General features: G+C 41.6%; 1 protein-coding gene across 2 annotated transcripts in view; it reads right to left on the bottom strand.

Annotated features, from left to right (window-relative positions):
* map4k5 (mitogen-activated protein kinase kinase kinase kinase 5) overlaps positions 1-26,673 on the bottom strand; it is a 169,578-nt gene extending 142,905 nt beyond the window's left edge. For both annotated transcript variants that reach the window (XM_067991644.1, XM_067991643.1), the window contains exon 1: positions 26,305-26,673. In XM_067991644.1, coding sequence (XP_067847745.1) covers positions 26,305-26,418 — 114 coding nt within the window. In that variant the 5' untranslated portion in view covers positions 26,419-26,673. The remainder of the gene's footprint in view (positions 1-26,304) is intronic.
* Between the last annotated feature and the right edge of the window lie 504 nt (positions 26,674-27,177).

Here is a 27,177-nt window from a genome sequence, read left to right as displayed (position 1 = left end):
ACCAGGGTTGATCTCCTGGCATGTTGGTAATGGCAGAGCGAGGAATATGCCGGGCCATGAGGTTACAGATTGTGCTGGAATACAATTCTGCTGCTGCTGATGGCCCATAGTGCCTCATGGATGCCCAGTTTTGGGCTGCTCGATCTGTTCTGAATCTATCCCATTTAGCACAGTGGTAGTGCCACACAACACGTTGGATGGTGTCCTCAGTGTGAAGATGGGACTTCGTCTCCACGAGGACTGTGCGCTGTGCGGTGGTCACTCCTACCAATACTGTCATGGACAGATGCATTTGCGACAGGTAGATTGGTGAGGATGAGGTCAAGTAGGTTTTTCCCTTGTGTTGGTTCGCTCACCACCTGCTGCAAGCCCAGTCTGGCAGCTATGTCCTTCAGGACTCGGCCAGCTCGGTCACTAGTGGTGCTACTGAGCCACTCTTGGTGATGGACATTGAAGTCCCCCATCCAGAGTACATTCTGTGCCCTTGCTACCTTCAGTGCTTCCTCCAAGTGGTGGTCAACATGGAGGAGGACAGATTCATCAGCTGAGGGAGGACGGTAGGTGGTAATCAGCAGGAAGTTTCCTTGCCCATGTTTGACCTGATGCCATGAGATTTCATGGGGTCCAGAGTCAATGTTGAGGACTCCCAGGGCCACTCCCTCCTGACTGTATATCACTGTACCGCCACCTCTGGTGGGTCTGTCCTGCCGGTGGGACAGGACATACCCAGGGATGGTGATGGAAGAGTCTGGGACGTTGGCTGAAAGGTATGATTTTGTGAGTATGGCTGTGTCAGGCTGTTGCTTGACTAGTCTGTACGACAGCTCTCCCAATTTTGGCACAAGTCCCTAGATGTTAGTGAGGAGGACTTTGCTGTTGTCATGTCCGGTGCCGGGTGGTCCGTCCGGTTTTATGCTTATTGTGACATTTTTTTAAGCGAGATTTTACAACTGAGTGGCTTGCTCGGCCATTTCAGAGGGCAATTAAGAATCAACCACATTGCTGAGGGTCTGGAGTCACATATAGGCCAGACCGGGTAAGGACGGCAGGTTTCCTTCCCTAAAGGACATTAGTAAACCAGATGGGTTTTTAATGACAATCCAGGCGTTTCATGGCCACCATTACTGATACTAGTATTTTAATTCCAGATTTTATTTAATTAATTAATTGAATTTAAATTCCCAGCTGATAGCTTATCAGGGCTTCCCCAGGCCTCAGTTTTCTGCACCCACTAAATTCTTTCTTCATATCAATGACCTCTTCCAACCTATCCATTGATTTGCTTATGATTCCACTCATTCACCTTCCTTCAGATCTCACACTCTCAGGGCACACATCTCAGGGCTGAAGCAGTACATCTCAATATCCACACCCTTTAATGGGGCAATGAAAATTCTTCTTTCACTGTCTTGCAAGTTTAGTGGCTTCCTGATTATGTTTATACAATATGCTCCACTCTAGCTCTCGGTCTTAACCTGCAATTCTCAATTTAAAACAAGCAGTTCTCTTTTAAAAACCTCAGATCCTCTAACTCTTCCATTTCAATGTGTTCTTAATAGAACGTTAGGAAGAATCTTAAGATAGCATCGCTGCTGAACTCCTCTCTTCTGTTACTCCAATCAATCTCTCGCTCTCTCTCCCACCCCACTCTGGGAGACCCCTGGGCTCCCAGTAGTGGGTATATCTCAACAATCTGAACGTAAAAACAAATCTCAGGATATAGGCAACACTGTCAAGATAGTTTCCAGTACCAGGTTCTAGATCTTCTGCACTCCTGTGCCACCACAACTCTGCTGTGATACTGGACCAACCAGCTACAAAAAGACCCTAAACTCATCAGATATTCCTCGCAGTCCCCAAAATTCTCTGCCCTCCATGCAAGCTCTCGACTTGCGGCTCCCAGAAGGACCACTAGACTTGTTGCCTCTGCTCCTCAGCCTCTCCTCGTCCATACCTTATTTAGGAAATCGAAGATTCTACTCTGCAGGTACACACATGTAAACACGCGCTGTTAACAAAACCCAGCCCTCCCCCAGTCCTGCTCTGTTTCCCCTTCCTTTCCCACTCCCTTCGCCCCCATTTTTCTTTTAAACAGTCCTCCTTAGTTTTCCAATCATATTCCCTAGCAGGCTTTTCTCCTGCTGCATCCCAAGACTATTCTCTTCTACTCTGGGCGGGAGCGGAGAGCAGCCCACACAAAGCGGGAGGAGTTTATCGGCCCCCTGACAGTAATTATATTGTTGGACAGCATATTAATCAAGAAATAAGAGGAGCTTGTAACAAAGTTAATGCAATAATCGTGGGGGACTTTAGTCTTCATGTAGACTAGGCAAATCAAATTGGCAAAAGTAGTTCGGAGGACAAGTTGATGGAATGTATTAAAGACAGTTTCCCAGAATAATACGTCACGGAACCAACCAGGGAACAAGCTATTTTAGATCTTGTCTTGTGTAATGAGACAGGTTAATTAGTAATCTCACAGTAACAGATCCTCCGGGGGAGAGTGATCATAATATGATGAATTTCACATTGAGTTCCAGAGTGATATAGTCCAAAGCTAGAGCCAATTACATAGGTATGAGGGGCGAGTTAGCTAAGGTTGATTGGGAAATTAGATTAAAAGGATATGACGGAAGATAAGCAATGGCAAATATTTAAAGAAATATTTCATAATTCTCAACAAATATACATTCCATTGAGGAATAAAAACTCCATAGGAAAAGTGATCCATCCGTGGCTAATTAAAGAAGTTAAGGGTAGTATTAGATTAAAAGAAGAGGCTTAAAATGTTGCCAAGAATAGCAAGTCTGAGGATTGGGAGTTTTATAGAAACCAAAGGATGACCCAAAAGTTGATAAAAAAGGGAGAAAATAGAATGAGAATGATAAATATAAAAACAGATTGTAGGAGCTTCTACGAGTCAGTAAAAAGGGAGAGAGTAGCAAAAGTAAACATGGGTCCCTTAGAAGCTGAGACAGGAGAAATTATTATGGGGAATTAGGAAATGGCAGCAACATTAAACAAATATTTTGTATTTGTCTTCACAATAGAAGACACAAAAAACATACCGGAAATAGTGGGGAACCAAGGGTCTAATGAGAGTGAGGAACTTAAAGCAATTAAGATTAGTAAAGAAAAAGTACTGGAGAAATTGGGACAAAACTGACAAATCCCCTGGACCTGATGGCATACATTTGAGGGTTCTAAGAGAGGTGGCGGCAGAGATAGTGGACGCATTGGTTGTGATCTTCCAAAATTCCCTTGATTCAAGAACGGTCTCCGTGGATTGGAAGGTAGCAAATGTAACTCTGTGCTTCAAGAAAGGAGGGAGAGAGAAAACAGAGAACTACAGAACAGTTAGCCTGACATCAGTTGTCAGGAAAATGCTGGATTCTATTATTAAGGACATGGTAACGGGGCACACAGAAAATCATAATGTGATTAGGCAGAGTCAACACGGTTTTATGAAAGGAAAATAGTGTTTGACAAATCTATTAGAGCTTTTTGAGGATGTAACTAGCAGAGTAGATAAAGGGGAACCAGTGGCTGCAGTATATTTGGATTTTCAAAAGGCGTTCAGTAAGTAGCCACACAAAGTTGTTACACAAGATAAGGGCTCATGGGGTTGGGGGCAATATCCTAGCATGGATAGAGGATTGGTTAACAGACAGAAAACAGAGTAGGAATAAATGGGTCATTTCAGGTTGGCAGGCTTTAACTAGTGGGGTGCCACAAGGGTCAGTGCTTGGGCCTCAGCTAGTCAATCTATATTAATGACTTAGTTGAAGGGACTGAGTGTAATGTATCCAAGTTTGCTGACGATACAAAGCTAGGTGGGAAAGTAAGCTGTGAGGAGGACACAGAGTCTGCAAAGGGATATAGACAGGTTAACTGAGTTGGCAAGATGGTGGCAGATGGAGTATAATGTGGGGAAATGTGAAGTCATTCACTTTGGTAGGGAGAATAGAAAATAGGAAAATAAGGAATAAAGAAACTGTCCCGAAAGCACTCTATGAACTCATCCTCCAGGCATATAGATTCTTCCAATCTATATGTAGATTAAAATCACCCATGATTATCGCTGTTCCTTTCTCACAAGCCCCCATTATTTCTTCCTGTATACCCTGTCCTACAGCGTGGTTACTGTTAGGGGACCTATAAACTACTCCCACAACTGACTTCTTGCCTTTACTATTTCTTATCTCTACCCAAACTGATTCTACATCTTGGTCTTTAGAACTAAGGTTATTTCTCTCTGTTATACTCATGTCATCCTTAAGTAACAGAGCTACCCCTTCACCTTTTCCTAGCTTCCTGTTCTTCCAAAATGTCAAGGACATTTGAATATTCAGGTTCCAGCCTTTGTCATTTTGCAGCCATGTCTCTGTGATAGCTATCAGATCGTACATATTTATTTCTATTTGAGCTGTCAATTCATCCATTTTGTTACAAATGCTACACGCATTCAGATGCAAAGCCTTTAGTGCTGTCTTTTTACTATTTTTGCAACCTCTAGTCTTATCTGCTGGCGCACTCTTAAGTTTGCATGCTTTATCCCTTCCTGCCACTCTCTGATTGCTACCTTACTCTCTTGCCTTGTCGTCTTTATCACGTTTTCCCTGACTTGATCCCTCGCCCCCACTATTTAGTTTAAAGCCCTCTCTATCACCCTAGTTATATGATTCGCCAGAACACTGGCCCCAGCATGGTTCAGATGAAGCCCATCCCAAAGGTACAGATCCCCACTTTCCCCAGTACTGGTGCCAGTGCCCCATGAATCGAGATTGGCTAGTATTGCCTGGGTTCCAGGCAGAGTTCATCATTACCCTTTCAGACTAGAAAGTATCCTACAGATGAAAGCCCCCTTTCTGTGCAGAAATTTATATGATTATGATTACTTAGTTGAAAACATTTTTGCCAAAAGCAGCCTAACAAATGGAGATGCACTATTTGCATTTCCTGATTCACCATTGAATTCAAGCCAGACATAATTTGGGCTCCTCTAAGCAGAGACTAATGATAAAACAGCAAAAAAAAGTCATGCTGGTGTATGTACAGAATGTAGATGCAGACTGTAACCTTAGAAGTTACTTGACTACAACAAAATTAGTACTAGTAAGGTCTTAGACAACAACACACTAAATACAAGGAAAAGGAGCCAATGATGCAACTCACACACTTATATCTAGGGATGAGGAAGAACAGTTCATGTCATCAGGATAAAGCTCTTCAAACAACAATGTTCTTGGGATCTCCCCTCACCCTCACCCCCCATAAATAAGAAGTCATTTTCTCCCACATAAGGAGTTGAAGAAATGAATAAAATTTACATATTTGACAATTCTCAGACAAATCACTTAAAAGCAAATTTTAAGGTCCCCCAAATCATATAAAATTGATCTTTTTGGCAGTACAATATTACTTTTCACTGGTCATTCTTTAACTGGTCTAATAGCATTGATTATTTTGTGTGTGTAATTAGCCCTAGTGTCATTTTTGGCTCACTGCATCAACTCAATCAGAACTTTGTGGATTTAATCTCCACTCCAAAACTTGAGCACATAAGCTAGGCAAACACTTGAATATAAGAAGTCCTGCACTGCCATAGTTGCCATCCTTTGGATGAGATGTTAAGCTGTGTACCTGCTCAGGTGGATATAGAGGACTCCGTGGCACTTTTCAAAGAGAAGCAGGGAGTTATTCTGGACAGTAATCTTCCCTCAACCAACATGACCAAAAACAGATTATCTTGTCATTCATCTCATTTGCACTTCTAAAAACTGGTTGTAAAACACTTTGGAATATTCTGAAAACGTGATAATCTGCTATATAACATAACCTCTTTCTTTCTAAACTTTTAATAGCAAACACTAGTATACCCCTGAATGTGTTCAGTTTTGCTTCACTGCAATAAAATAATATGCTTGAAATTCAAATGCAAGTACTTACATGCTTACACCCAGTCCAGCTGGAATGCATCCTAGGTTACTGAGGGAAGCAAGAGTGGTGATAGCAAAAGCTCTGACCACAATCTCTCAATCCTCCTTGGATATGGGAGTGGTGCCAGAGGACTGCAAATGTTACACCCCTATTCAAAAAAGGGGAGAGGGATAAACCTGGTAACAACAGGCCAATCAGTCTAACATCAGTGGTGGGAAAACTACTAGAGACCATTGTCAAGGACAAAATTAATTCTCACTTGGAGAAGCATGGGTTAACAAGGGACAGCCAGCACAGATTTGTTAATATATGGACTTTCAAGAGGCATTTGATAAAGTACCACATAACAGGCTCATTTGGAAAATGGAAGCACATGGCATTAAAGGGAGGGTGTTAACTTGGGTACGTAATTGGCTAAGTGATCGGAGGCAGAGAGTAGTGGTGAACGGATGTTTTTCTGACTGGAGAGAAGTATGCAGTGGGGTCCCCCAGAAGTCAGTATTAGGACCATTACTTTTCTTGTTATATATAAATAAATGACCTGGACTTGGGAATAGGGAGTATAATTTCGAAGTTTGCGGATGATACAAAACTTGGCAATGTAGTAAATAGTGATGAAGATAGTAGCAGACTTCAAGAGGGCATTGACAGAATGGTGAAATGGGCAGACACATGGCAGATGCAATTTAGTGTGGATAAGTTTGAAGTGATGCACTTTGGGAGGAACAACATGAAGAAGCAGTATAATCTAAATGGTGCTATTTTGAAGGGGGTGCAAGAGCAGAAGAACCTAGGGGTGCATATTCACAAATCTTTGAAAGTGGCAGGGCAAGTTGATAAGGCGGTTAAGAAAACGTATGGGATATTTGGCTTTGTAAAAAGGGGCAATGAATACAAAAACAAGGAAGTCATACTAAACCTTTACAAATCACTAGTTAGGCCTCACATGGAGTATTGTGTACAATTCTGGGCACCACACTTTAGGAAGGACGTCATGGCCTTGGAGAGGGTACAGAGGAGGTTTACCAGCATGATATCAGGGATGAGGGACTTCAGTTTTTTTGGCGAGAATCTGGGATTGTTCTCCTTGGAGCAGAGAAGGTTAAGCGGAGACCTCAGAGGTATTCAAAATAATGAGGGGTTTGAGTAGAGCAAATAGGGAGAAACTGTTTCCACTGGCAACTAGGTTGGTAACCAGAGGCCACAAATTTAAAATCATAGAAAGGTTACAGCAGAGAAGGAGGCCATTCGGCCCATTGAGTCCGTGCCAGCTCAATGCAAGAGCAATCCAGCTAGTCCCACTCCCTCGCCCTATCCCCGTAGCCCTGCAAATTTTTTTCCTTTCAAGTTCCCTTTTGAAAGCCACGATGGAATCTGCCTCCACCACCCACTCCTGGCAGTGCATTCCAGATCCTAACCACTTGCTGCGCAAAGTTTTTCCTCATGTCATGTTTGGTTCTTTTGCCAATCACCTTAAATCTATGCCCTCTGGTTCTCGACCCTTTTGCCAATACGAACAGTTTCGCTCTATCTACTCTGTCTAGACCCTACATGATTTTAAATACCTCTATCAAATCTTCTCTCAACCTTCTCTGTTCCAAGGAGAACAATCCTAGCTTCTCCAGTCTATCCACGTAACTAAAACCCCTCATCCCTGGAATCATTCTAGTAAATCTTTTCTGCACCCTCTCGAAGGCATTCACATTTTTCCTAAAGTGCGGTGCCCAGAACTGGACACAATACTCCAGTTGTGGTCAAACCATTGTTTTTCAAGGTTCATCATGACTTCCTTACTTTTGTATTCTATGCCTCTATTTATAAAGCCCATGATCCCGTATGCTTTTTTAAAACCACTTACTCAACCTGCCCCGCCACCTTCAACGATTTGTGCACATATACACCCAGATCTCTGTGTTCCTGTACTCCTTTTAGAATTGTGCCCTCTAGTTTATATTGCCACTCCTCGTTCCTCCTACAGAAATGTATCACTTCGCATTTTTCTGCGTTAAATTTTGTCTGCCACATATCCGCCAGCCTATCTATATCCTCTTCAAGTCTATCACTATCCTCCAAGTTTTGTGTCATCTACAAAGTTGGAAATCGTGCTCTGTACACCCAAGTCCAAGTCATTAATATAGATCAAGAAAAGCAGTGGTCCTAGCACCGACCCCTGGGGGCCACTGTACCCCTACCTCCAATCCGAAAAACCACCATTCACTACGACTCTCTGCTTCCTGTTACTTAGCCAATTTTATATCCATGCTGCTACTGTCCCCTTTATTCCATGGGCTTCAATCTTGATGACAAGCCTATTACACGGCACTTTATCAAACGCCTTTTGAAAGTCCATATACACCACTTCAACTGCATTGCCCTCACCGATCTTCTCTGTTACCTCATCAAAAAACGTTATCAAGTTTGTTAAACACGATTTGCCTTTAACAAATCCGTGCTGGCTTTCCCTAATCAATCCACACTTGGACAAGTGACTGCTAATTCTGTCCCGGATTATCGTTTCTAAAAGTTTCCCCACCACCGAGATTAAACTGACGCGCCTGTAGTTGCTGGGTTTATCCTTACACCCTTTCTTGAACAAGGATATAACATTTGCAATTCTCCAGGCTTCTGGCACCAACCCCCCGTATCAAAAATATTTGGAAGATTATGGCCAGTACCGCTGCAATTTCCACTCTTACTTCCCTCAGCAACCTAGGATGCATCCAGTCTGGACCGGGTGACTCATCTACTTTAAGTACAGCTAGTCTTTCTAGTACCTCCTCTATCAATTATTAGCCCATCCAGTATCTCAACTACGTCTTCCTTTACTGAGACTCTGGAAGCATCTTATTCCTTGGTAAAGACAGATGCAAAGTACTCATTTGGTACCTCAGCTATGCCTTCTGCCTCCATGAGTAGATCTCCTTTTTGGTCCCTGATCGGCCCAACCCCTCCTCTTACTACCTGTTTACATGCCTATAGAAGACTTTTGGATTCCCTTTTATATTTGCCACCAGTCTATTCTCATACTCTCTCTTTGCCCCTCATTTCCTTTTTCACTTCCCCTCTGAACTTTCTATATTCAGCCTGGTTCTCACATGTGTTATCAACCCGACATCTGTCATATGCCCCTTTTTTTCTGCTTCATCTTACTTTCTATCTCTTTTGTTATCCAGGGAGCTCTGGCTTTAATTGCCCTACCTTTCTCCCTCGTAGGAATGTACCTAGACTGTGCCTAAACCATCTCCTCTAAGGCTGCCCATTGTTAAATTACAGTTTTGCCGGCCAATCTTTGATTCCAATTTACCCAGGCCAGATCAGTTCTCATCCCAATGAAATTGGCCCTCCTCCAATTGAGGATTTTTACTTTATAGTGGTCCACGTCCTTTTCCATAGCTATTCTAAACCTTATGATACTATGATCACTGTTTCCTAAATCTTCCCCCACTGACACTTGCTCCACTTGGCCCGCCTCATTCCCCAGAACCAAGTCCAAAAATGCCTCCTTCCTCGTTGGGCCGGAAACATCAAGAAAGCTCTCCTGAACACACTTCAAAAATTCCTCCCCCTCTTTGCCCCTTATATTACTATTCCAGTTCTATACTAGGATAGTTGAAGTCCCCAGTTATCACTACTCAATGGCTTTTGCACCTCTCTAATTTCCCTGCAAATTTGCTCCTCTATCTTCTTCCCACTAGTTGGTGGTCTATAGAATATACCCAGTAGTGTAATGGCATCTCTATTATTTCTTAACTCTAACCAAATAGATAACCAAAAAAATGGGGAAATTAGGAGAATTTCTTTTCCCCACAGAGGGTTATTAACATTTGGAACACACTATCTGAAAGGGTGGTGGAAGCAGATTCCATAGGAACTTTCAAAAGGCAATTGGACATGTACTTGAAGAAGAGGACCAACTTGCAGGGTTATGGGACTAAATTGGACAGGTCTATCAAAGAGCTGGCACAGGAACGACAGACCGAACGGCCTCCTCCTGTGCTATAAGATTCTATTGGTACAAGAATTTTGTCACTTATATTTGCATCATATCCAGTTCAACTGCAATTTGCTGCTGCTTTATGAATGCAAAATTTGAGCCATAGATATATTTGCATATACAAAAGATGTGACACCTGAGGTGTTTGCAACTCACTAGCTTCCAGTAAAATTACCAACAGGAGAAACACTGCCTTGATACGGCTGAAGCAACCACATGTAAAACAATGGGAATTCAAAACCTAGTCTATACATTGTTGACAAATTTAATGCCATAGTACCAAAATTCTCAGTGAAGTTTTGGTCATTATCATGACCTCAGCCGGGGCATGTTTTTTTAAAAATTCGTTCATGGGATGTGGGCGTCGCTGGCAAGGCCAGCATTTATTACCCATCCCTAAATGCCCTTGAGAAGGTGTTGATGAGCTGCCTTCTTGAACCGCTGCAGTCCGTGTGGTAAAGGTTCTCCCACAGTGCTGTTAGGTAGGGAGTTCCAGGATTTTGACCCAGCGACGATGAAGGAACGGCGATATATTTCCAAGTCGGGATGGTGTGACTTGGAGGGGAACGTGCAGGTGGTGTTGTTCCCATGCGCTTGCTGCCCTTGTCCTTCTAGGTGGTAGAGGTCACGGGTTTGGGAAGTGCTGTCGAAGAAGCCTTGGCGTGTTGCTGCAGTGCATCCTGTGGATGGTACACACTGCAGCCACGGTGCGCCAGTGAAGGGCATGAATGTTTAAGGTGGTGGATGGGATGCCAATCAAGCAGGCTGCTTTGTCTTGGATGGTGTCGAGCTTCTTGAGTGTTGTTGGAGCTGCACTCATCCAGGCAAGTGGAGAGTATTCCATCACACTCCTGACTTGTGCCTTGTAGATGGTGGAAAGGCTTTGGGGAGTCAGGAGGTGAGTCACTTGCCGCAGAATACCTAGCCTCTGACCTGCTCTTGTAGTCACAGTACAACAAGTTCCAATGTCGGCCGACTTGTTCTTCAATAAAAACAACACACAAAAAAGTTGGGTGTGTTTAAGATCACCTAAATATAAAACGGAGACACCTATGGCTCAACAATATTTACAATTTTTAATAGCCCTGGAAGTTAATGATTCAGATTATAAATGACATGCAATTTTTGCCAGGTGTGCGCATGGCAGGTGTTACATCTTTTGGTTTAGTACTGTTGCTACCTTGCATACAACAACAAAATTAGCCTGCATACTTCAACTAGCTAGATTGACTATTTAAAACTAATGAGGACCTCCTAAAAATGTCAGCTTGGCTTAATTGATAGCACTCTCATCCCGGGGTCAGAAGGTGGTGGATTTCAGCCCCAAGTCCAGACTTGAGCACATAATGTCCACTAGAGAGTCGGCCTAGATTAAGAAAGTATAGTGTTTTTGGAAAGCTTCCTTTTGGGAAAAATTGAAGCCCTGTCTGCCTGTTCAAGTCATTCAGGTTAATGATCCCATGGCATCATTCATAAAAGAGCTAAGAATTCTCCCAGTGTAAAATCTAACATTCTGGCCTCAATCAAAAAGGATTAACTTGTTCAGCTCATTGCTATTTGTGGGTCCTGGCTGTCACATTTACCTATGTAACATTTGCTGCACTGGTGTATTGTATGGGAAGCATAGAAAAACTTTTGATGTGATTAAGTGTTATATAAATACACGTTTTTTTAATGCATAACCTTGGTTCAAAATAAGGGCTATGCATACAATATATGTTATTGCATGGCGTATAACTTCTCAATATAGGGAAGCAAGTTTCCTATACTAATGCAACTTAAAGTTAAGAGTGGACTGGCTCTCACCCAGCACCAGGAGTCTTCAACTTAAAAAAGTGTGCAGATCTTTAACTCGTAAATGTCAATGTAGAAGTAATATTTCCAAATCAGTTGAAGAACGTCTGAAATTTATTACAGATAATGTTTTATTTTATTGGCAAATGGTTCCCAACAGAACTGAGTTTTTGAACTCCAGAATACCATATAAAGCTGCTAGCCATAAAAAGTTAACAGTAGTATTGCTTAATTTTCACATATCTTGAATGATCCTGATGTTAGTGAAGTCACCAAACCATACTTCAGAGGAACTAAAACATCTTTCCATACAATTCACTTTAAATTTCACAAATGAATCAAATTGAAAAATTAATGTGGAATAAAGTAAAACAAGAACTGGTAATATTACAGCTCCAGTAAATCACCTGATCCTACACTGGAAAACTGTCATTTCAAAAGAAAGTAATTGCCACAAAGGCTTGGAAAACAGTTTGGGAATAAAATTTCACTAAGTTATGAAAGAAGGAAACTGCAGATGATTTGAATGTAGCAAATAATTCATGGTATTCAGATGACGCAAAAAAGGCACTCAAGTTTAGGATATCTAACGTACTCAGCTGCATGCAGTGAACTGCAAATTATCCAAACACTATCCATTTTATTGGTAACATGTTACAGAAATATACCTCATACCGTAGCACCCATCGAGAGATTTTCTCCTCCATATCTACTTTAACGAAAATAGCTATTTTGTAAGTTCTCACATCATAAATACAGACCTTTAAAGTCAGTTTCCTCTTCTCAATTTCAAAAAACCCAAGTATCTGCCTTGAGAAATCAGCAAAAATTCATTTTTATTTTGAACATTACTAAATCTCAAGAAACCAAGCAGTGGACTTAAGAAATATAAACTGATATTCAAGCTAAATGACAAGCCTCAATTATTTAAACAGGTCATCACTTTTATGAGGCTCACCATCAGACTCTCATTTAACCACTAGATTGTTTTAATATATTAAAAAGTAAAATTGAAGAAGCTGTCTTTTTGTTGTGGCTCCAGCCATTTACTGGTCACATTATGGTGGGATAATCATTGGGAGATTATGTACAGCAAACATTTGTGACCTTATTTTTAATAAATAATGCTTTGGTGTGTGATCCACGACAGCCTTTGATTGATGACCCCAGTCTCCAAGGGACTATCAGGGGGTATGGGATCAATGAGTATGGTAACTGGCCAGTGCACTGCTGTCCTTGCTGCATAAAGTGAAAAAACTGACATTTGAATATAGTCTTCAGAGTGCCTAACAATCAAGGTCCTCTTAAAAACAAAGGAAAGTGCACAGCCTGCATTTCTTTCTGTTGAAAAATCACATCCAGAGATGCAAGCACATCACAACAATAACTGCTGCAAGGCATGTACAACACATAATGTGCTTGAATTGCAACCATGATATGAACATGCACATGTCTAGACCTGTTTTCATACCAAAAATCAATAGGGAAGATTGTTTGATCTCTCTAATTAGGGAGGAACTCCATTTTTACTGATTCAACACCCCAAAAAAAAAATCCAGATTGTTAAAAACTGGTTGTAAAAGATCTCTAATCATACACCATTCTCCAAAAAAATTTGACCAGGCAACCTGTTTCAGACTTCTGCCTATGGCACACAGTAAACGTTAGCTGGGAGGGTTGAAAGTGTGTCCCAGAGCAACGTTTCACTATTCTCCAGATGACCACTTCGCCTGCACCATGTCTCCATTCCTCTCACTTAACCAGCCCAAATGAGTTCAGGAATTGTTGGAAAATCACAGAAGCAAACCCACTGCCTGGAAATCTGATACAACACACTTGTACACTGCCCCATCTGCTTCATACTACTGCTACCAATGGTAACTCAATTAAGAGCAATAGAAAGAAAGTGAGACAGTACTGTTGTCACAGATGTTAGCAGTGTTTTTTTTAAAGTTGTGATGTGTGATAGTTGACTGCCATATCTTTACCAACACATAGGAAAGGTTCATACAGAACAATAAACAAAGCAATGCATCACTGCCTTGTATGGGCAGACATGGATCATAGCCCTCTCCTTCCAGAAGAATTGATGCATGCTGGCAAAATGTGGATTTCCAAGTAGCTCAACCAGTCCGTACAGGTCAGTGATGCAATTTTTTTTAATTCTCTGAGTTATACAGAAAGGTATGGTTTCTAAAAATAACTGCGTAGATGCAGACTTCCACACAGTTGTTTTTCTGTTATTTCAGTGCTGCGGAGTCCACCTGCTACATAAGTGGATCGATTTCGCAATTCCTCAGATAATGAAGCAGTCCATGCCCACATGCAGCAGGACCTGGACAACATCCAGGCTTGGGCTCATAAGTGGCATGTAACATTCGCACCACACAAGTGCCAGGCAATGACCATCTCCAACAAGGAAGAGTCTAACCACCTCCCCTTGACATTCAACAGCATTACCATCGTCAAATCACCTATCATCAACATCCTGGGGGTCACCATTGACCAGAAACTTAACTGGACCAGCCACGTAAATACTGTGGCTACAAGAGCAGGTCAGAGGCTGGGTATCCTGCTGCAAGCAACTTACCTCCTGACTCCCCAAAGCCTTTCCACCATCTACAAGGCACAAGTCAGGAGTGTGATGGAATACTCTCCACTTGCCTGGATGAGTGCAGCTCCAACAACACTCAAGAAGCTCGACACCATCCAGGACAAAGCAGCCTGCTTGATTTGCATCCCATCCACCACCTTAAACATTCATGCCCTCCACAACACCATGGCTGCAGTGTGTACCATCCACAGGATGCACTGCAGCAACTCGCCAAGGCTTCTTCGACAGCACCTCCCAAATCCACGACCTCTGCCACCTAAAAGGACAGGGCAGCAAGCGCATGGGAACAACACCACCTGCCACGGTGCACTCCAAATCACACACCATCCTGACTTGGAAATATATCGCCGTTCCTTCATCGTCGCTGGGTCAAAATCCTGGAACTCCCTACCTAACAGCACTGTGGGAGTACCTTCACCACACGGACTGCAGCGGTTCAAGAAGGTGGCTCACCACCACCTTCTCAAGGGCAATTAGGGATGGGCAATAAATGCTAGCATTGCCAGCAAAGCCCACATCCCATGAATGAAAAAAAAATTCCCAGAACTATAACTTTTTCAAAGCAAATCTATACAAATAAGTAACAACTTGCTATGCAAATCAATACTACTGCAATAACCTAATCCATAACTGTACTAAAAGTAAAACAGAACACCGATAACTTAATGTTGTCAGACACAAAATAAAGTTTGCACATTTAGCATTCGTGCAAAGCCAATACGACTTAGCAATGACCAAGACTTGGATTGTAAATCAGAGATGTTGGCCCAAACCAAGTCCAAAATGAAGCTCGGCAAAATGACCTCGCCTAACGTATCTCACTTTGCTTTGTTCCACTGTCAAGTCAGGCTCTGGCACTGGCACTGGATTCAGGCTGTACTTACACATAACTACAGCATCTGTGCAAAGAGAAACTTCCTCACACCAACACTACAGTTGTGGTGTAAATGCAGCCTTGGTTAGCAAAAATTAAATTTATGCTCTAGTGCTTTCTTTGCTTTTTGAAATCTTAACTGAAAAAATACAAATCTGGCTCATTTGATCATCAGGGAAACACTCCCAACATCAATTTACCACTTATATAACCACTGATCATTTATCACTTATATAAGGCCTTTAAACACGTCATCTCCATTGAAGCCCTGATCTCAACTCTACATTTATTATGTACACCAGTGAACAACAGTTACTGGTGCTGATTTTAACTATTGCTTTATCTCTGAGCTTCAGGTAATAGATTACAGGAGGTAAAGCAAAATTAGAGTCATATTTTTTGTAAACTGCCCTCCAAAGTCCTAATTGCAAAAGGAAATCTGAACCTTGGATAGGTTGTACTTTGTGGGTGTCAACAATGGACCCACAATGTTCTAAAGGAGCAGTTTTGCTGCCACAGTTTCCACTTCACAGCTGCCAAAATTGAGGGTATAACTCCAGTCAGGCCACGTTCCAACTCTATCAGGGAACAGCACGAGACTGGAGAAGATGGTTGCCTCACACTGCTTGATCCTGACACGCAGCATACATACATTGCGGTGTCAAGCCTAGTTTGAAAAGTGCTCAGGGCCACTTTATAAACTGAAGCTTACCTTCTTTAAAAATGGTTCCTTCAGAAGCATACCTTCTTTAAAAATACATTCCAACCCATGCTCTCAATACATATAAAATTTATCTGAACGTACAGTTCAATCTCTCTCTGTCAGGAGAGTTGGATCTTCAGCCAGGTAGTAAAAGCAAGGTGCGGTCAACTTAGTCTAAGACATGATACCGCTGCAAATGAAATTTCAAATCAGATGACTTCCATGGTATTCAAAGAAAGGCAATCTCATCCTCATTAAAAAGGACAAAACTGTTCTTCTGGTAGATTAAGAAGACAGACCTCAAATTTTAGTAACTCAGCATTACAACTAGTGCCATATGCTAGCCGGTACAGGAAAAGCCAGATTAGGGAAGTGTGTGCGCATAGAGGCGTGATGTAGGAGGGAAGGGCTCAGATTCCACAGGAATTGGTACCAGTTCTGGTGCAGGAGCTGTATCAACAGGCAGCCCATGCCTATAGAGACCTGGGACCAATATCCTCTTGGAGATGTCAACTGGATCTGTGGGGTAGGGTTTAAATTAATAGCCCAGAAGGGCCCAATTTATGGCACAAAAGGAAATTATGGTGTAAGTAACATCAGCCATCATTTACACCACTCCATAATTTCCTGAGACTTTTGCTGTTGCCTTCACCAAAACAGTTGTACAGCTAATTATCATTGCTCCAAACCCATTAAAATCAATACCAAGATCGAGTTTACTGAATTAACGCCACTGACATTTAGACAGTTGCAGATGGTGTTGGTGGCCTCAGTATGTTTGGTATAATCACAGGAATTGTAGTTTACTGTTTAAGAAATAATTGTCACCCTCATTAGGCACTTATTAAAAAATTATTCCGTGGTGCAGTTGTGACAGAAATCAGACATATCTGGGCAGAGCAGGTTGCTGGTCCTTAGCATTAAACTACCATCTGAATGCAATTTTTTTTTATATATATGTAATTCAGATTATTAATCCTCAAGTGGTTGTGTGCCCGATGACACCTTATTACAATCCAAGTAACAAGTCAAAAATAGCACAGGAATTGTGTACTGCTTGAGCAACTGAAGACTAAAAGCCTCTGGTTTTTGTATTGTTCATACAACCTCAACAGAAATGGGGCATCCAATGTTCCATCCAATGAACTTAACCGGGCAGATATAAAAAGCAGTCCTCAAGGTAAGTCAGCTCTCTACAATTTGAATTTGTGCTTGTTTCTGCCCAGCAGTTCAACCTTTAAACATCTATTTTAAACACTTCCAGGCCTAAGTAGCATCAAATCGATTTTTCTTTGGCCATGTCACTTCTAATTCACCGCTACGCTCAGTGCAGCATATTCTAATCAGTTCTCCAGCAAATTTTGGCATTAATTCACTAGAGGAATCAGAGCACACAACAGTTTAACTTATGATATTCGTCGGCAATATTGCTGTTGCAGCGAATTCTGGCTCAATATTATGGGGCTGGGATAAGAGAGTAGGGTTGGCTGCCTGGAAGAGAAAGTAAGCTTCAGTGTGGAAATAGTAAAAACAAAGGAATTCAAATTTAAACATATGCATATTAATGAAGAGTGCAAGAAGCAAAATTGGGAAACTAGAGTAATTTATTAATAGTTCATTATTGCTTTAATGTCAATTTACAAGACTGCAGCTGGATCAGGACTGGCAATTAAATATACTTGGGTTAAAACCTTCAAGGAGGACAGAGAAGAAAGAAAGAAAGAAAGAGAGGGAGGGGAAAAAAAAGGAAGCAGTGATATAAACAATAACACAGCACCAGAGCGCAAAGATTTTAAAAAGAGAAGTGGTCCAAACAAAATCTGTTTGCAGTGAACTGAGGAATAGCAAAGGATCAGTCAAGCTATTTAGAGTATATTATAGACTGCCAAACAATAGAAAGGAAATGGAGGATGAAATTTGTAAACAAATTAGAGAGTGTCATATATTGCTAATAGAGCTATAAAGGAGACTTCAATTATCCGAAAAATACTTTTATTTGTTCTTGGGATGTGGGCAGCACTGATACAGTAGTTATTTATTTCCCATCCCCGTTGCCCAGAGGCTTTAAGAGGCAACCACATAGCGTGGGACTAGAGTCATGTGTCGGCCAGACCAGGTAGGAATGGCAGGTCCCTCTTTGAAGGACATTAATGAACTAGTTATACTTTTTGTGCCAGCTCACAAATTACCAGATTTATTGAATTTAATTTCACATGTTGGGATTTGAATTTGCACCTCTAAATTGCTAATCCAGTGCCATAACAAACAGGAGGTATAAGCTCAGGACTGTTTGCTTAGGGAATATGTCGATACTTCAAAAAGGGAGGAAGCACTACTTGACCTTGCTTTCGAAAATGAAGCAGAGCGAGTATGTGACTTAAAAGTGGAACTGGGAAGTAGTGACCACAATATAATTGGATTCAGTGTAAGAATAGAAAAAGCAAAAAAGGTCGAGAACAAGGACTTAACTGGAAAGAAGCAAATTAAAGCAAGATAAAAATGGAACTTGCACAGATTAAATGAAAGGAAAACTGGCAAATAGAATTGTAGATCAGCAAAGAGAAATATTTAAACAAGTACAAATACAGTATATTCCAGTAAGGAGAAAAGGCATGTTATACAAGGCCTTGGTTTCATGAAAGTCTAGGGAGATTACATCAAATTTGAAATCTTTAAGAAGCATTCAGTGCTTACAAGCAGCTAAAAAAGCAAAGAAAAATACAGGAAAGCTACGAAAAGAAAGAGTATGAGCCTAAAAGGAAGTAGGAGAAAAAATTAGCAAAAAACTATTTTAAAAGTTTGCTATAGGCACATTAGTAGTACGAGGAGCATCAAGGTAAAAGATGAAGGAGGCAAGCTTGTGGCGGAATGAGGGGCCAGCAGTAAGCGAGGTGGTGCTTTACGGTAGTTAAATCATCGTGACCCAATGCTTCACATCCTAGGATCCTGGTAGATAAGCCTGTAAGAAAGTCTTTGTATTTATACATATACAAGAGCAATGAAGATGTCAAACTTGGACAAGACCTTAGTTGGGCTACAGCTGAAGTATTGAGTTCAGTTTTGAACACCCTATTAAAGAATATAAAAATATGGTAAAGATGCACAGATTCACTAGGATGTTACCATGGATGAGGGATTAGAATTGCAAAGACAGGGCTTTTTTCCCCACTAGAACCAAGAAGGTTAGAGCGTGATCTTATCAAGGTCTTCAAAATTATGATGTTAGAAGATAAATAGGGATATTGTTTCCATGGGTCAGTGAGAATGTAACAAGGCGGCACAAATGTAAGGTAATCACAAAAGGAATTCAAGTAAATCAGAAAAACATTTCTTTACACAGAAGGTATTAGAATGTGAAACTCTGCCACAAACTATTTTGGAAACAGATTCCATAAATTCTTTAATAGGAAGTTAGATAGTTGCTTGAAAGAGAAAAATATTAAAGGCTAGCACAAGTGAGGTAAGATGGCTCATGTAGAGATGGTGGGCTAAATGGTCTGTTTCTGTGCTGTAAGATTCTACATACAGTCCTCACCACTTAAACCGCCCACATTTAAAAATCGGGTAATTGTTTAAATTGGGCGAATAGTGTAAACCATTTGACAGTACCGTTATTGTCAATTACAAAGTCGCCTTACAGCTTATTTAGCAAGCTGGCTATTTCAGTCAGAAACAGGCGCTGAGCCATTAGTTCGCACCTTGTTTTCATGCAAGGTGTGCTAGGGGAGTGGGCCACACATTGGCAAAGCGCGTTTAATTTAGATGTCATGCACGTTGGTAGGGCCAACACAGAATACACGTATCATTTGCAGGAAACAATACTGAGAGGTTGAGCGACAAGAAGATCTTGGTGTTATTATGCACGGATCACTAAAGATTCATGACCAATGTAGAGAAACTGTAGCTAAAGCTAATAAGGTATTGGGTTGTATTAATAGAACCACTCAGTATAAATCAAAAGGACATCATTTTGACACTCTACAGGTCACACCGCATCTAGCGTACTGTGCCCAGTTCTGGTCTCCCCACATGATGGGTGATATAGTGGCTTTGGAAGAGAGCTATAAGAATGATTCCTAACTTAAAGAACCTCAGCTACTCAGATAGGCTAAAGAACTTCAGTCCATCTACTTTAGAGCAGAGTAGACGTAGAGGTGACCTGATAGAGGTCTATAAAATAATTAAAGGGCTGGATAGCATCCCTATAGATAGATCATTCCAGTTTAACAGGTTAGGGAAGGCCAAGGGACATGACATTAAACTGTGGAAAAGTAAGAATAGATGGGATGTTAGGGGGTTTTTCTTATCCTAGAGGATTGAGTGTCTCTGGAATATATTGCTAGCTGGTGTGGTGGGTGCTGACTCTCTGCCTTCAAGAGGGAGCTTGGCCGGTTCCTGACTGGGGCAGAGATCGCATCATATAGAAGCGTCTTGGTCCATGTGATCTCCCGGACTTGTTTTCGATCGTCTGAGGGGATTGGATAGGAATTTTACAGAGTATTTTTTCCCTTATTGGCCGTGGGTTTTTTCTGCTATTTTGCCTCTCCCAAGAGATTACATGATTGCGGGGGTGGGTGTGAGGGCGAGAGGTCAGGGGAGGGAAGAAGTATTTAGCTATCATGGTGTGAGGCAGGCTTGATGGTCTTTTCCTACCCTGTAACTTCGTATGTTCGTAATTACATATTATACTTAGTCATCTCTAAGTGGTGTCGGCTACGTTCATTATTATATCTCCATCCTCATTATTTATTGAGCACCCAGATATGTCAAATACTCCAGTGGCACTTAAATGAGTTGCATATATTCTTTATTGAAAGAGCTTTGAAATTTTACATTGTGCCTGGGAGTTTGAACAAATCTGATCCTGGTTAGATACAAATGAATCAAATTGTAATTGTTCACAATCTCTAAAATAACATACGCATGCATTAACCATTCAGCTAAAACTTCACATCACTCCCAATCCTGAAGTGCTCTCTCAATGTTTTTAAGGTTATCTCTGGAGGGTGGATAATAGACATCAGTTCTCAGGAACAACTTTTTTTATTCTCTCCAATGAAGAGACAAACTTGCATCCAACCTGTTAGATGACCCACCCGCAATCCAAATACCCTTCATTACTCTCCCTGACTGTCCCTTTTCATATCTACTCTGCCACCTTCTTACCTTGAGGGCTTGAGACAAAGTGGCTTGCATGGTTACCAATTTGTCACTTTAGACAAGAGCACTGAACTCTGCCCCACTCAACCAAAACCAGGCAGAATAAGCCAACCATTTCTAGTGTGTTGATTTTAATCATGCACACCGCTTTTGTCTTAAACTTCCTGTATCTTAACAATGTTTGAAATATTAAGTCTTTGTATTTTGCAAATATTATGTGTTCTTGGTATGTGTACAACACTGGCAAGACAGCATTTATGAAAGCCACATTATTGTTTCTGACATCAAATCCTGAGGAAAGAGCCTTAGGATTTATAAAACGAAGTGAGTTAACCTAGGATTTCCAAAACAGCAGCTGTCACTCATTCAATTCGGATACTATTCAAAACGTTCACTTGGGCCATTATATAAAAGGTTTCATGTTACAACAGAGCACTTTCTTTTGCTGGGTGGGGGAAGAAGGGGAAAGAGAGGTAGTGACCATTTACTTGCTCTCTTGTAAGCACAGATTGGCACTAATAATAGGTATGAAGAAATGCACGACTTTGGCCAGTTCTTCCTTCCACCTCCCAGCAGAAAACTATTTGGTTCCCAGTATTGCTGGGGGGGGGGGGGGGGGGTGCAGGGAAGAGAAAGAGTACAATAAAAATAAGCTGAGATATAGTACACTCATGTCGTGCAGTAACAACCTTGACTACAATAGTTTTTGCGTTTAGAATTAAATTATGGATTGTTTGTGCAATTTAATGACTATTTCTAAATAACTGCTGAAAACCTAACAGATATTGACCAATGTTAACAAAAATAGCTGGCAACACATTGCATTTACTGTATTCAAATATGAGATAAGCAACTGCACATTATTACATTGGTTAAGTGATAATTCACTATCGTGCATTACATTTTACAAAAGAAAAAGTACTTTTCTTTTTCCATGGTCGATGATTTATACAGCTGGATCATTCTTATGCATCTCAACAGCAAGTCCTCTGAACGAGTGCACAAATAGAACCACTTTGTCTAGTCTCGTGGTACCATTCCATTGTACCACTCTCCACATCACACTAGTCTACTTGCAAAATGAGCAAAAAAAATAACTCTAAAAATACTGGAGAAAGTTAAACTTTTTGACACCTACAGACGCTGAAAGACGCCCTAGTAAGAACGGGATATGACGCTCGACTCATCGATCGACAGTTCCGACGGGCCACAGCAAAAAATCGCATAGACCTCCTCAGGAGACTAACACGGGACGCAACCAACAGAGTACCCTTTGCCGTCCAGTACTTCCCCGGAGCGGAGAAACTACGCCATGTTCTCCGCAGCCTTCAACATGTCATCAATGACGACGAACACCTCGCTATGGCCATCCCCACACCTCCACTACTCGCCTTTAAACAGCCACCCAACCTCAAACAGACCATCGTTCGCAGCAAATTACCTAGCTTTCAAGAGAACAGCGTCCACGACACCACACAACCCTGCCACGGTAACCTCTGCAAGACATGCCAGATCATCGACACAGATACCACCATCACACGAGAGGACACCACCCACCAGGTGCATGGTTCATACTCCTGTGACTCGGCCAACGTTGTCTACCTCATACGTTGCAGGAAAGGATGCCCCAGAGCATGGTACATTGGCGAGACCATGCAGACGCTGCGACAACGGATGAACGGACACCGCGCAACAATCGCCAGACAGGAGGGTTCCCTCCCAGTCGGGGAACACTTCAGCAGTCATGGACATTCATCCACCGACCTTCGGGTAAGCGTACTCCAAGGCGGCCTTCGAGACACACGACAACGCAAAATCGTCGAGCAGAAATTGATAGCCAAGTTCCGCACCCATGAGGACGGCCTCAACCGGGATCTTGGGTTCATGTCACGCTACACGTTACCCCACCAGCGAACAAATGTTATCTGTTTTTAATATAACGGGTCAGTTGCTGTCTTTTCTATGTTTCTACCTCTCTATCTCTTTTTTTTTGTTGTTTTTTTTGGTGATTTGTATATTCTGAGACCTTGCAGGTAACACCTGTCTGTCTGCACACTGATTGCCTTGTCAACGGGCAGTTGAAAAAACTGTCTGTAATCACCAAGCATTGTTCTGTGAATTATAAATGCGATTTCATTTCGAGGATTTCATTTCCACATCGTTCACCTGAGGAAGGGGGTAGCCTCCGAAAGCTTGTGAATTTAAAATAAAATTGCTGGACTATAACTTGGTGTTGTAAACAATTTTACAACACATAAAGGGATAGGGAATAAAAGATAAAAATCAAAAATCAAACCATTTTCCAAATTGCTCTTGAACAGTGAACTGTTTATAATAATTTAATTGGGAGAGACAATGATTATTTTTCCTTGGGCAAGGCGATTGATTATTCCCCCATCCACATAACTACCTAGAAGGCTTACCTTCCCCTTGAAGGCAAAAGATGTAAGTGTTTAGCACCCCAGCTGCCTGCCATCAGACAAAATGATCACCATTATCCCCATCACAGTTAGTACTTATTGATACATTATTAAAAATTGCACTAACGCTCAATATCATCATAAAATGAGTTAAAATTAAACGCCTACTAGCTCAGCATACAAGTGCACTGCAGCTATGGTGCTGAACCATAAAAGCCAGAAAGGTGCCATGTTTGATCCCTAGTAAGTGATGAATTATCTAATCTCATCCAGGTTATGGTAATGCCAGGACACTTAGCTTCAACACCTCTTGTCTGGGGAGATCTAGGCAGTGTTGCTGCTCTAGGTTGCTACCCAGAGCATAGCTGGAAAGTATGGATGTCAGAAGAGGGTAGGGTCTCAGCTGGCTGCAATGCCCCCATCATCAACCAGCCTAACAAACTATCTAGTTTCACACAGGAAGCATGGACACAATACCAGAGGGAACTGTACCAAGCATCACAATGCTTTCAGCAAAAGAGGGTAGAAAACGGGGGTGGGGGTGGGGGGGCGCGAAGGGAGGAATGTAATACTTGGTAGACACTAGTGCAGCAGCTTTTCAACAGGCTGCTATGTATTCAAAAGCATATTATAGCTTATGTTTATATTACACAAAATGCATTGTTTATTATTGCTGGACTCGACAGAATAATATCAAGATCAGAGTTCCCAGGGCAACAAGTGCAGTAAACTAATTAACAGAGGACTGTTACCCAGGTCAACAGGATTCAGGCATTAAGTAATTAAAACTATTTGTGGTATAGATTTTTTTTTAAATGTTCATACAGGTATCATCTTTTATGTACAAATGAATTTGATTATACTTGAGTTTGGATTAAGGAAGATGAAATTAAACCTGAAAAATATTGAAAACTCATTCTGTATATAGTAAATGAGTACAATATAAATGTAATGATCACAGAACAACAATCAAACTGGAAATTAAAGCCACTGGTTTATTTATGCTAACATACTGCATAAATAAAATGTTCATGTGTACTTTAGGCTAGGAAAATACAATTAAAGGATGCTGCCAAGACACCTACCTCAACACAACATATATTGGAACATTTCTTACAACGGTCAGTTATTAGAACAAAATACTTGAATTTAAATAAAATGACTTATGTAATAACTTATGCTAACAGTAGGCACACAAGCAATAGCCAACTATGACAGTTGCACAACTCATACTACTCACCCTCGACCCCTGTCCTCGCAAACTACAGGCCTATCTCCAACCTCCCTTTCCTCACCAGTCCTTGAACATGTTGTCGCCTCCCAAATCTGTGCCCATCTATCCTGCAACTCCTCAATCAGGTTTCCACTCCTGCCATTGCACCAAAACAACTCTAACCGAAGTCATAAACATCCTACATGACTAAGGTGCATTAGCCTCTCTGCAGCATTTTACACAGTCGACAACATCATCCTCTTCCAATGCCTCTCCCTCCACTGCCCTTGCTTGGTTTCACTCTTTTCTAGCCAATCATAGCCAGAGCATTTTCAGCAATGGCACGCCATCTATCCTTGATCCCTTCCTCATCTACATGTTGCCCCTTGATTAAATCATCAGCAGACATGAGGTCAGTTTCTACATGTAAGCTGACAACACCCTAGCACTACCTCTCCACTGCCTGCCCAACATCTAATCTTTGATGAACCACAATTTCCTCCAGTTAAATATTGGGAAAACCAAAGCAATCATCTTCACCCCCACAAAAATCCAAATCCTTGTCACCAATTCCACTTACATAAAATCCAAAAACTGTAAACAGAGCTAAGTAACTTAACCTGTAAGGTACAAAACAAGAAGCCACTTAACCCACTAGTCTACATTGATGTTTAAGCAATTAACACATTCAACATCAATATGAAAAGCTAAGCTTTATCCTGGTAAGCATTTAGTATTTAAATGAATTCCAATCATCTGCCAAGTTTTTTTTAACAATGTACAGACCAGACATAGAGAAACTGTTTTATTTGACAGAGCATCAATTTCAATCCCTTAGTACAGAATGAACGACATTTCAATACCTCTTGAATTCATGATAAAAAGCAATTTTTTTAAAAATTCAGTAAAAATTCCCCTATTCCATTTAACTGTCAGCAACTTACAACCACAACATAGAGGACTTGCGTCAATATATTCTCCTCTGAACCCCTTGATTAAAAAAAGGTAGAGCGACGTCACAAAAATAGACACTTCTGGAATACCTATTGCGGTTACAACAGGCAATAAGTTTTTCTTGGGGGGGGGGGGGGGGGGGAACGAGTTAGTATGGACCCAAAGACTACCTAGTAACTTTAATCATCCTAGTCATTTTACTCCATACCTCCTTCCTATAACCCACCAGGTGTCGGAGTGTGAGTGGTTTTTTTCTACAAAACGCGTCTATTTATACTTCAATATGTGTTTAGCCTTTTCGTCGCGCAAGCAGCGTAAAATCGACTAACGTCCGCCAACAGTATTTATTCAGCCACGACGATACCCAAACTCACTTACTCGACAATCCAAAGGCTACTTTTTTTTTTAAAAAGCTGCCGTTCGCAAAATTGTTGTTCCTATAACTTGAACGTTATCCATCACCCAATATTTAGAAACCCGGTCTAGTCCAAACCGGTGAGGTTCAGAAACCCCTCGCTCATGACAGGCATTATTCACCTTACGCTCACTGACGGAAACACACCGGGTGTTAAGGCCCCTCGCCCAGCCTCGGACTAGCCGTAAACAACCGCTTGGGTGGGTACTCGTTCAACACAAACCTTATAGACATCGCCATAAGTGCCGCTGCCGACCCTCTGGATCAGCTCGAAATCCAGCTGCGGGTTTTTCCTCTGAATATCCCCGCTGGCGGTCGCACGGCCCTGCGGGTTCATCTCTCACTCTTCTCGGCGAGTTCACTTCGCTTCTTGGGCAGCTGCGCCGGCTTTTTGCCCAGTCTCTGCGCTGGGTGGGTACGAACTGCCTCTACTTGTCCTCTGTACTATCCGCCTCGAACTGCACACTCTCTCTGTCTCTGTGTTCAGCTGCGTCTCCTCCGGTCGCCTCTCATTAAACAGCGCGCTGCCTCCAAATATGGCTCCCGCTCCATTTCCTGCCCCGCAGCTTCTGCGCGTTTCCCTCGAGCGGCAGCAACAGGATACAGGCGGCGGCTGCAGGGAGCAGCGGCACGAGCCTGATCTCGGACCCTGGCGCACTCTGCACAGCCTGACACGGGCAGCTACACTTATTTCATCTTTGTTGTTGCTTTTAAAAAATATATATATGCATATATATTTATTTTCAACAGAGGTGCTTATGGCTCCCAACACATTAATTTGATTGTTACGTTTCCAGCTATGACTTGCATGTCATTTCCTTCTGTTGACCATAGATATCAACAGCAAGTAACCTAAGCGTCAATAAGTTATTATTTTCATCTGAAATAAAAATGTACCAACATGCATTTGTTTACGAGCATACTGTCAACAAATAATGATATTTTACTGCTTGTTTTACAAAATACTATGATCTTAAAATTATGCTTTTCCGCGAGAAAGTGTCAAATTATGTTGATTCAGTGCACTTGCATAATTCTTAATGATTACTAATAGTTTTATTTTGTTGCTTCATGAATGTATCTACCGAAACATTTT

Source organism: Heptranchias perlo, chromosome 10 (assembly GCF_035084215.1).
Source record: "Heptranchias perlo isolate sHepPer1 chromosome 10, sHepPer1.hap1, whole genome shotgun sequence".
Classification (NCBI taxonomy): Eukaryota; Metazoa; Chordata; class Chondrichthyes; order Hexanchiformes; family Hexanchidae; genus Heptranchias; species Heptranchias perlo.
The sequence above is the reverse complement of the archived record's forward strand: the minus strand, read 5'-3'. Positions and strand labels throughout refer to the sequence as shown.